Raw genomic sequence first — 14,492 nt, 5'->3', positions numbered from 1 at the left:
CATGCCTTATGGTATATGGGTAAAAATTTAGTAGTGAGGGCAGGAATCAGACTGACACTACACTGAGATACACATCCTTGTTTCTCATTTACACAATGCTACTGAAATGGATGGACATTTAGAAAAATAGGGACTGTTGCAAATATGCGTAGATATCTATCCCATAAGTATGATCAGACACTTCGATAATGAAATACTAGAAACAGAAAAAACAAAAAATTGCTGAAAAACTTTCTTGGAAACCCTCATATCATGTAAATGTAGAATTGATTCTTTCTATAGTTTAAACATTTTGCTGTGCAAAGCAGGTTACCTTAGCTACACTTGGGCAAACATCCTAACTAGAAATTGTTGATCAGATAACACCTCACGTCAGCTAAGTTTACAGCACACTGTCACAATTCACTGCGACTTCTGTGTTTCCTAGAGTTACTCCATATTTAAACAAGATATTTTAGCACAAGTACCTTAATAGCATGATGGAGGTGCACTACATTCAGTTCTATTTTATATTAATGGGGTCTGGGCTGTCATAATGGTTACATTTTAAATACTGTTTGAAAAACAATACCAAGATGAGGAAATGAAAAATAAAAAGTGTAATATGTAATCGATATAGAACACACACACACACAGATCTCCTACTTACTTTGTCAGCTCTTTGAATTCTTCATACGCCTGCACCGTACTCGTAAGCTCCGTCTGCTTTTGTGTCAGTTGGGCTTTTAGTCTCTCAATTGAAACAGATGAGGTGTTCTCAGATGTCATAGGACTCAAGTGAACTAAATGGAATACAGTTTGAAAAAATAAAATTTTTTAAAATAAAAACATTCAGAAATGTAGTGTATTTAATGCCAAAAAAAGAAAAATATTTAACAAGTTAGTGATGCATACTGGTCTTTAACTTCTACTTCTAGAATAAGAGGTCTCTTAAAAGCAGGAAGCGTTACCCAAGAGCCGACACCTTGAACCTCACCACAGTTTACAATGATGCTGATTTAAGGCATTATGATACTGGCTTGAAATACATTATATGGAAAATAATATAAATGATTATTAAAGCACAACTTAGACATCCACTGCCTTTCTAAACTGACCCCAGAGACTAAACAGTTAAATATACAGAAGGACCCCGACCGACTAAGAGCACCTGTATGCAGTCGTTTTATGAAAAGGACTGCCACTCAGTTCCAGCATATCCTGCATAGAATGTTGGCTTGGAACTTCATGCTGGTCACTAATCACGTTGGAAATGACAGCTAGGAGTCCACAAGGCAAGTTGCCAGATGGTGAAGCCTTGCAGCCATAACACTTCAAGATAATGCTAAAGGGCTACTTGTCACAGCAATACAAACAGCACAAAGTTGGGAGATCATCTCCCAGAGGGATCCTGGCAGTTGTATCATGACTTGTATAATTCATATTACTTACGTGAACTCTAAATTGAGCCTTACATTTTGAAAAGTTTAATTTAGATCACTTAAATATTCAAAAAATTAAATGTCTGTTTGGAAATGCCTGTTGCTATTAGGGCACTGAATGTCACCTAATCACCACCAATGCAGCAGTGCAATAGATGACATCTTGTGCATCTTATGTTGAATGTTTGTGTTCTACCTTATTTCTTCTTATCCTTTTGCTATTATATTTATTTATATTTTGACATTACAGGGATTGCACCTAAATTTGTTACAATGACAATAAAGAGATTTTGAAAAAACAGTCACAGATCAGTAATGAAATTCATAAGTCATCATCTGCCACTTTCAAAAGGCTCAACGCTGGGGCCTGCTGTGGAAATACAGTAGCACTGCAGTACACCAAACCTCCAGAAAAACCAAGCACCCCCCAGAATTAAGGGGTTTCATGTCGGGTCATGATATTGGACCTTCCTCCTCCACTCTCATCTGTTGTATACTTCCTCACCCGATACCCATTTCTCCCTTAGGTCTCCCTTCACACAGCCCATCCAGTTTCTCTTTGGCCATCCTCTTCTCCACGATTCTTCGCCCCACATTGCTTAACTCTCTTCTCATGACATGCCCATAACACTTTACCCTTCTTTCCTATATTTTCTTTGGGACTTATCCAACTTTAACTGTGACCCTGATTCTCTCACTCCCAATTCTTATCAAGCTGTTATTCTGCACATACACCTCAACAATTTCATTTCTGTAACATTCAGTTTTGTTTTATGCACCTTTTTAAAAGCAGTTTAATTTCTACATCAAGAGTGACATAATGGACAATTTCTGGATTTACCCAAGTTAGCCAAGTGCCCCTCAAATCAATCTGTTGTGCTCTATGTGGTCCTGGACATTCTCTGGTGTACGACCCATTCTTTTCATGTCAGTCAACACTATCAACAATTACGTTTTCTTCAGCTTTGCCCAGAGTCCAGGCCCCATACCTCCACCTCCACCCTGGTGCTCACCTCTTCACCCAGTCAACCTCTGGCTTTCACGTCACGTAACAATCACCTTCTTTTTCCATTCAGCACCACGCCTATTGCCTTCAGGCCAGCAATCATCATCTTACAAGAATACACTCTACACTAGATTGAACATCTAATAGTCTTACTCCAAGGTGGAAGCAGACGTTCAGATGTAAAACAATGGCTGGTGGTTTAACCACCCATTCATTTCAGCATTGTGCTGCTCTTTATACACTATGCAAATGTTACTGCATTCTACAAAACTCTTTTGTCACATTACTTTTACTATCAGCCTTACCATAAATTTAGATTGTAAGACTATTGCCATTAGTAAAATGGACATTCTTCCATTTCTTGAACACAACACATGTTAGGACTTTTGGATCTACACTTGCACCAAATAGACTTTAAACCCTAATAGCATTGTTTTGTTGCGGGTCCCTTTCCAGTTTATGCATTAAACTAAATTCAGTTTCTCTTTTTCCCCTTTACAGCTGCAGGAAAACTATGGTACAGTTGACCAGAATATTTCTTTGATCAAGCCTCATTGTTTAAGGCAGTTTGGCAAGTCAAGTGAGCATTGACAGCGTATGAAAATGCCTGCTGGCAGAGGCAGCTAAACAAACATTGCTGATTCTTTTCTTTTGTCATTAATGGGAAAGGAGAGCAGCTTTTACTTGCAGCAATGGATGCTTAACAGGTGCAGCATAAGACTAGCAGTCAGTCAGGCATTTCAGGATTAAGAGTGAACTAGAGCAGGATCAGCAACAAAACGATACTTTTAGGGTGCCGGACAAGTGTCTCCTACTTTATTTCTTGGCCATCGGCCCACACCAGCAGCTAGCATCCCATGCTGCAAAGTGTCAAGTTTACTGCCCAAGTTTCTTGTGCACTGCTTTAAAATTTGTTATGTATTGCATGTTAATAGATTAAAGAAACACTCAAATTTATTTTTACAGAATTTTTCCTTAGTTTGGATAAACATATCTATACTAATAAAAGGCAAAGCCCTCACTGACTGACTGACTGACTGACTCATCACTAATTCTCCAACTTCCCGTGTAGGTAGAAGGCTCAGATTTCGCAGGCTTATTCCTTACAGCTTACTTACAAAAGTTAAGCATGTTTTATTTTGAAATTCTACGCGTAACAGTCATTACGGCCGACAACGTCCGCCATGTTGAACTTTATTTATGGCCCCATCTTCACAAAATTTGGTAGGCGGCTTCCCTGCACTAACCGAAACCAATGTACGTACTTATTTCAGTGGTATAATGCCACTGTCGGCCACCATATTGAACTTTTCAACAGTCTTTGTTACTTATGGGCCCATCTTCAAGAAATTTAGTACGCGGGTTCCCAACGCTAACTGAATCCTACTTACGTACATATATAAGTCCATAGCCTGTAGCTCGGTCACCGTGTGAGGCGGCGTTGGGTCCCCCATCCCAACACCTCCCACGTTGTTGGCTGCCTGCCTATATAAGGCCGTCCGTCACTCCAGTCTCTACATTCTCTTCTTTGCTTCACCACAGGATTCACGTCTCCCTGCTGATAACTACAGCCTTTTTATTTAATCCACGTCTTCTCCGCTGTTTTATTGTTCATTTATTACGATTATAGTTATTGTGTAGGTATTTTAGACTTACTTTACATTGTTCAGGTCCCCATTTCCTTTATCATTCCAACCGTACCCCCATTAACATGTCTATCGAGGTGATCACCATCGATCAAAGAACTGTCACTTACTGAGAGGTTTCCATGCCCGGAGATGCTGCCTGCCTTTTCCATTCTCTGTGTTACATATTGCACGGCCATATCAGGCTCACTGTTGATATCCATTGTGTCTTATGTATTGAATGACTGGACAGGTTCAAGGTGTGGACTGATGACGTACAGGAGATAATTAGACTACACAGGAGCACTAGAAGAGTGAAATGCTTAAGCCCTTCACCTATGGATCTGCATGCGAGTTGATGGCTGCCGCTGAATTGTTCGGTTGTCGCTTTCAAGTGTACAGAAATGGCCAAATATTTTACACCTTTCAACAACCGCCAATGCCTCTTAAACATCTTAGATTGACAGGTGACGATTTCAGTAGTGGACACTTTGATGTTTATGAATGTTTAAACTCTCAAAAGCTGGATGTGAAGTTATCGATGAAACCGGTTGTATACTTAGGCCGAACTCACAATGTGATATACAAACAGATCCTTCACAAATAAATTATTAGTATATTTTCCCTCAGTTTAAAAAATTAACTTAAAATTACTTAATTTTCTTCTTAATAAAACTTTTAAGGCAGTACTTTGCCTAGATAGATAATGTGTATGTATATGTATATATATATATATGTATATATATATATATATATATATATATATATATATGTATATATATATATATATATATATATATATATATATATATATATATATATATATATATATATATATATATATATGTGTGTGACAGCAACACTCATAACAGTGACAAAACAAAAATGTTTTCAAAATGTTTCCTTTAATTTTTCATTACTTCTTTAACACACTACCTCTCCACTATGAAGCACGGGTATTTTGCTAGTTTGCTAAACTGGCAGGACAAATCTTTAGTGAATGTACTAAATGTTTTAAGGATTTATGGACTCCAAGTACCTTTTTTAAATAAGAGACTTCTCCAATTTATCAATGTACTGTAGTTCTTCTAGGTATCAATTATCATCAATCTTCACGATGCTCCCTTTAGCAGTTCACATCTGCCGTTTCTCCCTTTGACATTTACTTTTCGAGTTTGAACACATTTTTCTTTCCATCCTTATTCTGTAGCTCACTTGTAAACTTGCACCTCCCGACATCCTCACAACTGCTTTTCGAGTGTTTTGCTTTGCTTTCTTATACAGCACCCTGTCAGCTTTTGTTGGTTTTCAGCCTTTTATTATTATAGCTTCCATGATGATCATTAAGAAGTATCTAGAAGACATATCGGGACATCCTAACTATTAGCTGAAAAAACTTTATGGGCTGAAAAGGCCTCCACACATTTGTCAAATTTCTCCTCCTGTTTCAGGGGTCATCTTCATGTTTGCACTGGTATTAAAATCTTCATATGGCTAACTTATGTTCAAAACTCACAATATGGAATTGTGCTTTACTCAATATATAAAATAAGAACTTGGACGGCAAACAGAAGTCCATGAATACAAATTAAGCTGCCAGCAATAAGGACACCTGACTAAACAGCCAGCAAGCAGAAAACCTGCAGCTTCTGACTCTATTTAAACAAAGTCTCCTTAAACTCTTCAACTGTGGACTCTTTAATCCCATGTTAAACATGCTGTGTGTGTACCGATTTTAAATTCTGTATCTATGCTGACTTGTATCTTTCAGATGATTCTTTTCAAATTCCCAAACATATTGTTCATTTATTAGACCTGAGGTAATTAAGATCTGACAAACAGCCTGAGAAAAGCAAACACTTATTGACTATTGTTGTAATCCTTGTTAATGAGACAGGAGGTTAGGGCTTTAAGTTTGGGGTGCCGGTTGGGCAGAGCAGGAGAAGAGCCCAAAGAAACTGGCAAGGACCACTGAGGACTGAACAACAATCTGAAACAACTCTGCACCTAAACTTAAAGACTTCTCTTCCATCACTTTTATTTTCAATAAGACTCTTTCTCACTTTTGCACTGTGTTTTTATTAACATTGACTTTATATTGTTTGATTAGATCAAGGTACAGTAAAACCTCGATTATTCATCAGTTGATTAACTGTCAGTCTCCATTAACCATCAGGGCAAAAAAATAAAACCATTGTGCACACAAGTGTCTACCCACTGCTACTGCCACACGATATGCTGCGAGCTCTGCACACTGAAACCGCTCTCCCTTGTGCCAGTGTGTAGTGTTTTTCACCAGAGCACCACAGGTCATGCGGCATTTTGAAATCAGCATCTGTTACATACCCTCAGCTTTAATAGCATTTTGTAGCTTTTTTTTCTGCTACAATTAAACTAATATCCATTGTTATGGCCAATAAACATGTGTGTGGTGTTAGAAGTGTCACAAAAAAATTGAAATGATTAAACATTTATGAAACTACAAAAGAGCTTCAATTATGGAGTAGGAAGAACAGTGGACAATATAAAGCGTGATGCCAACAAAATTGAAAAACATGTCAAACATGGAAACCACTGACGTTAATGTTATTCTGCATTGTAATTTTCTTTTTAAATTCTGCTATATTACGTTTTGTCAATATATTGTGATGTGCAAGCAACTTGTGATGCTCTGTGCGGGTGCAGAAAGAGTGGAATGCTGTGTAAGTGATGGGCCAGGGTGAAGGGTGGACACGAGTGACAGGAGAAGTTGGGAGAAAACCAAAGGTGCGGTGGAAGGAAGTTTTGAGTAGGGAATCGGAAGACAATAAGAGGCAGAGGCAAAACATGGCTTTCAGGAGATAATTATTGGTAGGGAAAGTTTTCTTTTATTGTTTTGGAGATGCGCTCTGTAACCCAGAGTACGCAGTATAAGACAGGGTACCGTTTGTTACGGAATGAAGACTCCATGTAAAACGTAGAAAACTCCAGTAAGTCCGAGTTGTATTTGCTCATCACGCTAGTCTTTATAATATTGTATAGATTAATTCATTTTGTTAACCATTATATTTTGTTAATATATTTTTTTTGTAAATAAATATGACTATTCACTAAAGTAATCTACTGTACTGTACATCATTTTTAAAGTAGCTGTTCTGTTATGCATCATTTCTCTTATCTGTCACTGCCTCGGTCCCGACCCCTGATGGATAATCGAGGTTAAGAGCATCTGTTGTGGGTGATAGCCGTATTCCCACAGGAGTTAGTAGCCGAGAAGACATCTTGAAAAGAAAGCAGTGCTGTGAGCGGGGAGCTGCTTTGGTGATTGGCACAGGTTTGGCTCGGATCTGAAGACAACTGCACGGTCTGCTTTTGCAGAGCTAGTAAACAGCCTGCCATGCCCTTTACGCCACCACATTAAAACGTCACCAACTTGTTTTCCTACTTTATAAACACGGTGTTGTCCATATTTATTTCCATTGTATCACCAAATTCCAGAACAATCCTGGTGCCAAAGCTAAAGCCCCCAAGGACTCTCTCATAACCATCAGCACTGGCTCCAAAATGCTCTTCATCCCACTGTAAAAAGTATTATCAGAAAATGGCTTATTGGCTCTAGAAGTAAACTATGCTATGCTAACCCAGAAAATGAGGAATATGCAGCAAAAGCAAATCAGGGTGTGACAAGAGCTGTGAAAAGCACCAGCGAAGCTGCTTAGGGGATGTACACAAGGGGAAGTTTAACTGGTATAGTTTCACTTTATACAGTCGTGGCAAAAAAAAAAAAAAAAAAATGATTTTCAAACCCACTTACTTCAATTCAGGGTCATGGTATGCCACGGACTATCCCATTGCTACTGGGTAATTGGTTGGAAAGAGCCCTGGAGAGGGTGCCAGTTCATCACAGGTGCTCATTCAGTCACACACACAGACTAAATTGGAATTGTTAGTCATCCTTGTCAGCAGAATTTTGAGGACATGGGAGAACAACCCATACCAGTAAATGCTGCACCTCATCTTAATTTTGATAACCACAATTATCGGTGTGTTTAACAGGTTTGCATGAAGCAAAGTTAAGGGGATATGCAAATACCATGGATCACACGGTGAGGCAGGCTACAACATGGCTTTTCTTAAAGCCTAGTTTGAAACGGAGCCATAAATGTGTTCTGTGCACTGTGTACACCCCCCATGTTGAAGTGGTTCACAGAGAGAACGCCAGGTACTTGGACCATAAGAGCACTTGCACATATTATGGATTTCAAAACCAAAACTGGCCTACTGAGAGTGACTGAGGTTGAAATGTGTGAGCATGCTCTGTGAGGCACTAGTGTTCAATCTAAAGCAGACCTCTGCCTTAATTCTGTGGCACTAGAAACAGATTACAGCTTCACACTCTCCATTACCAGGGATGCATTGACAGAATTTGGACAGACAGAAAAATGAAATCTGCACATGAGCTGTTATTTGTGTACATTGCATCCCATTATACTGCTTTTCTGAAACCCTTTGTACACAATTCTTTTTGAGGAATTATTGAAGAGCTACCATTCCTCTTAAATAATATGGACTTGAAGGACACATCACCAGCAGAAGCAATCAGCGCACTTATTCTAGGATGAATAGCTCTTCTGATACTTCTAAAGACTAAAAGAACTGAGTGGTTAGTGCTAGAGTTCCCGATTTTGAACCCGGTTTCAGTCTGCTGCCTCGGTGGAGTTTATATGTTCCCATATCCACCAAGTTGTGCCGGCTAAGGCAGATGACTTTTAAAATGTAATTACACCCATACAGTATCTGTCAAAATAAAATGCTGTGCATCGTAGATTTAAATGGATTAAATTTCCTTTTTAAAGAAAAGGTGGTGCTCTAATCCTACTCATTTAAATACTACTGTTAATCAAGCTTTTTTTAGCTCTTCTAAGCAATTATTTTACCAAGTTGGACGTTAGGAAATACTTAGATCACCTGCAGAGCCTTCCTCGGTTTCCAATGCCTTAAGAAAGTCTCCCTCCAAGTCTGCTGCCGTCTGAGCATCAATCTCCAAAGCTTGCTTCACAGAGTCCAGCAACCGCAGTCTTTTGTTTTCTTCTCGAAGAGCATGATTTTCTGTGGCATATTTTGCAACACGAGGATGCTGGTCAACCTGTTCATAGGAAGGAAAAGGAAAAAAAAAGGAGAGAGGAAACAATATTCTATTCATCATTTTTTTATTATTTCTTGAACAAGTCAGTTTAGATCTACAGCTATGTAGAAGCTGAGGGTAGGCACAAAGGTTAGGATTATATGAACAATCATTTATTGATGCGGCTTTCACTGTACATGACAGGATAAGAACTGAATGAATCCGACAATTCAAGGGGCTTCTGCTACTAGATATTGAGAGGAACCCATTGATGTCTTGGGCATTTATGAAACAGAACACTACAGCATTTTGTTAGAGAAGTGTACTAGAATCATCATACTGGTAGAACACAGAACCAGGGCATGGGCTAGACTGGGAACATGTAGGAATTATCTGGAATCAGCTGGAGGCTATTGTTAAGAAAGGATCATGGCTCCTTAGCCTACTGTAACATATTTCATGAGTATAATTTGACAAAAAATGACATGAAGATGAGGCAGATAGAATACAGACATTTCACAGATCAAGTAAATTAATGGAAGGAATTATTAAAGACTGAGCAACACAATGGCTGGAACATAAAACTAGTGTGCTGGAAGCCAATAAGGAAGCAACTAAAGGGTATGATTAAAATGCAGCATATGATATTATTTATCCGTACATTCAGAAAGTATTTGATAAGGTGCCACATGAGAGGCTGGGCATCAAACTAAATGAAGTGGCAGTTAAGGGTGATGTTTTTAGATGGTTGCAGAATTGGCTCAGACACAGGAAGCAGAGGGTGATGGTTGAGGAACCTCATCAGAACTGGCCGATGTTAAGAGTGGTGACCAGCAGGGGGTAGTGTGGGGTCTGCTGCTATTTTTAACATATACAAAAGATCTGGATTGGAATAATTAACAAGCTGGTTAAGTGTGCAGAGGATACCAAGCTATAGGGCATGGCAGATAATCCAGAATCTGTTAAATCATTACAGAGGGACTTGGGCAGATTTGTGGACGATGAAATTTAACGTTAGTAAATGTTAAAAGTATTACATGTAGGGATTAAAAATGTGAAGTTTGAATACATAATGTGTGGTCTGTCCACCTTATGAGAAGAATTAAGGAGTCATAGCAGACTCGACAGTACCAAACTGTGACAGTGTTCAGAAGCCATTAAGAAGGCAAGCAGAATGTCAGGTTGTATAGCACTCTGATGTGCAGTGTACAAGTCACAGGAGGCTAAGCTCGAGCTTTATAACACTGGCTATAAAAAGAACATAGCAGTACTAGAAAAAGACCAGAGAAGGGCAACTAGGTAGATTCTAGGCCTACAGGGGATGAGTTATGAGGAAACATTAAAAGAGCGGAGCCTTTACAGTTTAAACAAAAGAAGATTAAGAGGAGACCTGATTGAAGTGTTTAAAATTATGAAGGGAATTAGTGCAGTGGATCGAGACTTGTATTTTAAAATGAGCTCATCAAGAACACGGGGACACAGTTGGAAACTTGTTAAAGGAGAATTTCACACAAACATTAGGAAGTTTGTTGTTTTTTTTTTTAAAAACGGAGAGCCATAGACACTCTGAATAAGCGACCAAGTAGTGTGGTGGACAGTTGGAATTTAGGGACTTTTAAAACTAGACTTGATGTTTTTTTAAATGAAGTGGATAGGACTGGTGAGCTTTGTTGAGTTGAATGGCCTGTTCTTGTCTAGAATGTTCTAATGGTCAAAAACATTCTGCTGAACTCTCACCTGTTCCTTTAAAAGTTCAATTTCCTGTCTTAGTTGGCCAATCAAAGCATTCTGGTCATCACGAGAAAGACCACTACCTCCATTTTTTAAGGTCTTCTCCAATCGACTAACGTGATCCTCACGAAATTTCACAATCATCCTGGTAGATTGGATGAACTTGTCTTTTTTGGCCCAGGCATCTTCAAGTTGTGCCACTTTTTGTAATAAATTCTGTAGGAAAGGAAAAGCTGAATAAGATTAAACATTTACATAGCAGTTTTGACTAAAAGAGTAATCTGAGTATTACTTTTCTATTTTAATTGTTTTATATCAAAAAGGCAGCTGCTCTAATATTAAAAAAAAACTGTTAACCTGGACAGAAATGTTAAGCAGCTGGCCAATTTTGTTAATTATATAATAAACATTAACATTACTTATAAACTTTATTATATATGGTGTTATTAGTAGGTGATTTTTGTCCTTAGTTCCCTTTCCTTGATTATAAATTTCTTTTCACAATTTTTATTTGAAAGCAAACAAATTTAAATCAACCTGACTTATTCATGGCAGTTAAAAACGCAATGCAAAAGGATTTCAGATTCTGTGAATTTAAAGTTAACTAACTGATCACCAGTGTCACTGTCTGCTGCTTACATGGAAAATCTTAAGTTAAATTGTGTCATTTTTCTTGGGAAAAAGGTCTACCAAAAATAAAATTTGCTTGGTAACTTTATAAAGCTTTATTAATTGCCCTTGATATACATCTTGAACATTAATAGGATTACAGTCTGCAAAAAAATCCTAATGCTAAAGAAAAGCAACTGTAGACATAAAGTATTAAAACGTTTGGTTTTGGCAGAAACGCCTGTCAGCTGCACCGATTTGTTATCCTACAAAAGGACAAAAGACTAATTCACTGATCCGAAGACCACAAAAGGTCTAAAATAAAATTTTATAATGTTAAAAAAAAAACCAAAAAAAAACAAAATCCTTAATTCCATTTTTTGTTTAGTATGCACTGGAACAGCTACAGAGGTTTGAATGTACTCTCTAGCAAAGTATCAATATGAATCTGTAAACCAAAGAAGAGAAAGAAAATCTATAAGTGAGAAGAAAGTTAATTGAAATGTCTTTAAAAGTGATTAAAGAAATACATAGAGGGGGAAATCACGGTTCAAATTTTAGAGATTTAATAATTATGGAAGAACTTACCAGGTGTTGCTTAATTCTAAGTCAACCTTTTTTATAAAAAAAAACAAAAAAAAACAAACAGTAAGCTATTTAACAATAAAATCCTACATAGGAATGTTGCAAGCTCACCTTTTTGTCATTTTCACTTTTCTTCCATAAAGACACAGCTTTTAAAAATCGACTCCGAAACAAAGCAGCAGAAGCATTATTCTCTGTAGAAGCAACATCTGAGCCTCAAAAAGAACACAACAAGTAGCCAATTTAAAGAAGCTGCATTATCATCTACTATTCACTTCTGTTCCTTATCACGAGGAAAAAAAACACAGTACAACTGACCAACATTGAGGAGTGAGGATTAAAATGACACTGTAGATCGATATTGGTCTATAATTCTACTACAAGAGAACCTTTGAATATTTAACAAATTAAAAAATCATACTTAATGGTGAAATATCCTGTTGCAACTGCCCAGCTCCTTGCATCCTTTGCCCTGTTATCAGAGATAATTGTTCCTTCAGCTTCTTCAGTTCTGCTTGGAGCTGCCGAACATTTCCCTCAGTATCTTCATTAACCACTGCCTAAGGTATTTTTAGAGAACAACACATGAAACAAACATACAGATAGGACTCCTCCATAGATATGATCAAACACAAAAAGACATAATTAAGAGTTTTAATTGAATAGGAAATCACATGAAGGGCAGCTGGAGGAAAACAGAAAAAAAACCTGAAAATATCTCTCACCTTATTCTTAATTAGCTTGGCACGCTGTGCAAAATGTAAAGTAGAAAGAGTCTCTCCAAAACACTTGGACCCAGGATGCACATTGGCAATAATGAATGTCTTTGCATTTCCTCCAAGGGAATCCTTTGAAATTACAAGAGGAAAAGTTATGTAAAATACGGATCATCATCATCACTCTAAAAGATCATCATCATTATATGGCGTAAATGCAATGTTATTAGTATAGTTCAGTAAATTTGAACAAGATCACCACTTCATATGTAGTATTAGCTCTATTACCCAGCTATGCCCAATACATTTTATAAGATGACAGGCCTCAGTTACAGTGCCATCAGTTAATCAGATGTATCAGAAGTACTATGTAACTAAGTACTTTTCTATATACAAGATTTTTACCAAAGGCTTTGGACTTGTGTCTTCAAACCTTGAGTCTGTGGACTCCAAACCTGCTGCTATCTGCAGGTTACGTCACCTGCCTGTGCTCCCAATGAAACAACAAAAGAGCCGATTGCACCTCACATGTTGTAAGTTGCTTTGTTAAAAAGGTGTCAGTCAAAAAATAAGTAACAATAATGATCATTTTATGTCACTGGAGCTGCTTAGTATTGCACATGCTACAGTATATACAATTAATTGTGAGAAAAACACCCCGGCATTAGATTGATTTTCAATTTTCCTAGTGGCTGGGCTTTTGCTAATGGTTAACACAAAACTCAATTTTAAAGGAATGTTTATTCTTTTGAATTGAAATGACCATAGGAATAACGTGAGATTTGAGTATATTATCATTATTACAGGTTTATGAATGTCACTCTAGTATTTCTTTTCATGTTTTTCATCGGTTCTATGTTCAAGCTTGTTTTTTCTTTTCTTTGTCCATAGGCAGACAAAGTTCTAACAATGAATCGAGTTTTTATTCTAATTTACAGCTACGAGCTGCATAATGTCTGTCCGTGTAACATCTGACCACACATATGTGTCTGTGGTTCCATAAAGTTTTAAACAGGACATAGCAGACGTAACCAAATGTAGCAAACACAACAGCTCCCCGCACACAACATGTGTGCCTCATGTCTCTTGTACACAAAATGATTGCAGTGCCAGTACTGCATTGTACTTTCTGTTGTTAAAGTTACTGCCATTAAACAATCAAGAGTCCCTGCTTAAAGTCTGCAAGTGTGAAAGTATATATAAAACGTTTTGGAGAGGAGTGGAGGCACAATCTCTGTTCAGACTTGCAGACACGCATGTAAAGGATTTCAGAGGTCGGGTGGTCCCTGTTCAAAGTCCATAGATGGAAATGAACACCACAATGGAGTAGCACGTGAGGGACCTGACAAATTTAAACTTATGCTGTCGGTCTCCTTGCCTCTACTTCTCTCTCCATATCTTTTTGCTACTAGCAAAGCAACACCAAAGCTCAGAGACACAATGTCTGGCTTTCAAACTTTATAGCACTTGCTAACCATTGTGCATATATATATATTTATTAATTAATATTATATTTAATAATATATATAAAAAATGAAACCCCAAATATTAATATATCACAGTGTCCTTTCTTAGCAAGTAACTAGATGTGCAATCCTGATAAATTCTGATAACTTTCAGATTTTTAACTAAATGGGAAATGGCGTTTTTGCCGATGAGCAAGTTAGTGAACGAGTCAGTCAACTTTGCATTTTT

The 14,492-nt window shown here is 37.6% G+C and overlaps 1 protein-coding gene across 3 annotated transcripts in view; it reads right to left on the bottom strand.

The window, feature by feature from the left end:
- The window catches only part of kif15 (kinesin family member 15), a 67,826-nt gene that overhangs the window by 39,910 nt on the left and 13,424 nt on the right, over window positions 1-14,492 (bottom strand). For all 3 annotated transcript variants that reach the window (XM_039736175.1, XM_039736176.1, XM_039736177.1), the window contains 6 exons: window positions 12,807-12,929; window positions 12,503-12,641; window positions 12,193-12,296; window positions 10,894-11,103; window positions 9,000-9,177; window positions 650-782 (listed from right to left, as the gene is read on the bottom strand). In XM_039736175.1, coding sequence (XP_039592109.1) covers window positions 650-782; window positions 9,000-9,177; window positions 10,894-11,103; window positions 12,193-12,296; window positions 12,503-12,641; window positions 12,807-12,929 — 887 coding nt within the window. The remainder of the gene's footprint in view (window positions 1-649; window positions 783-8,999; window positions 9,178-10,893; window positions 11,104-12,192; window positions 12,297-12,502; window positions 12,642-12,806; window positions 12,930-14,492) is intronic.

The sequence above is a fragment of the Polypterus senegalus genome, chromosome 15 (genome assembly GCF_016835505.1).
Source record: "Polypterus senegalus isolate Bchr_013 chromosome 15, ASM1683550v1, whole genome shotgun sequence".
In the NCBI taxonomy this organism is placed as follows: Eukaryota; Metazoa; Chordata; class Cladistia; order Polypteriformes; family Polypteridae; genus Polypterus; species Polypterus senegalus.
This window is presented reverse-complemented; position numbering and strand designations above follow the sequence as displayed.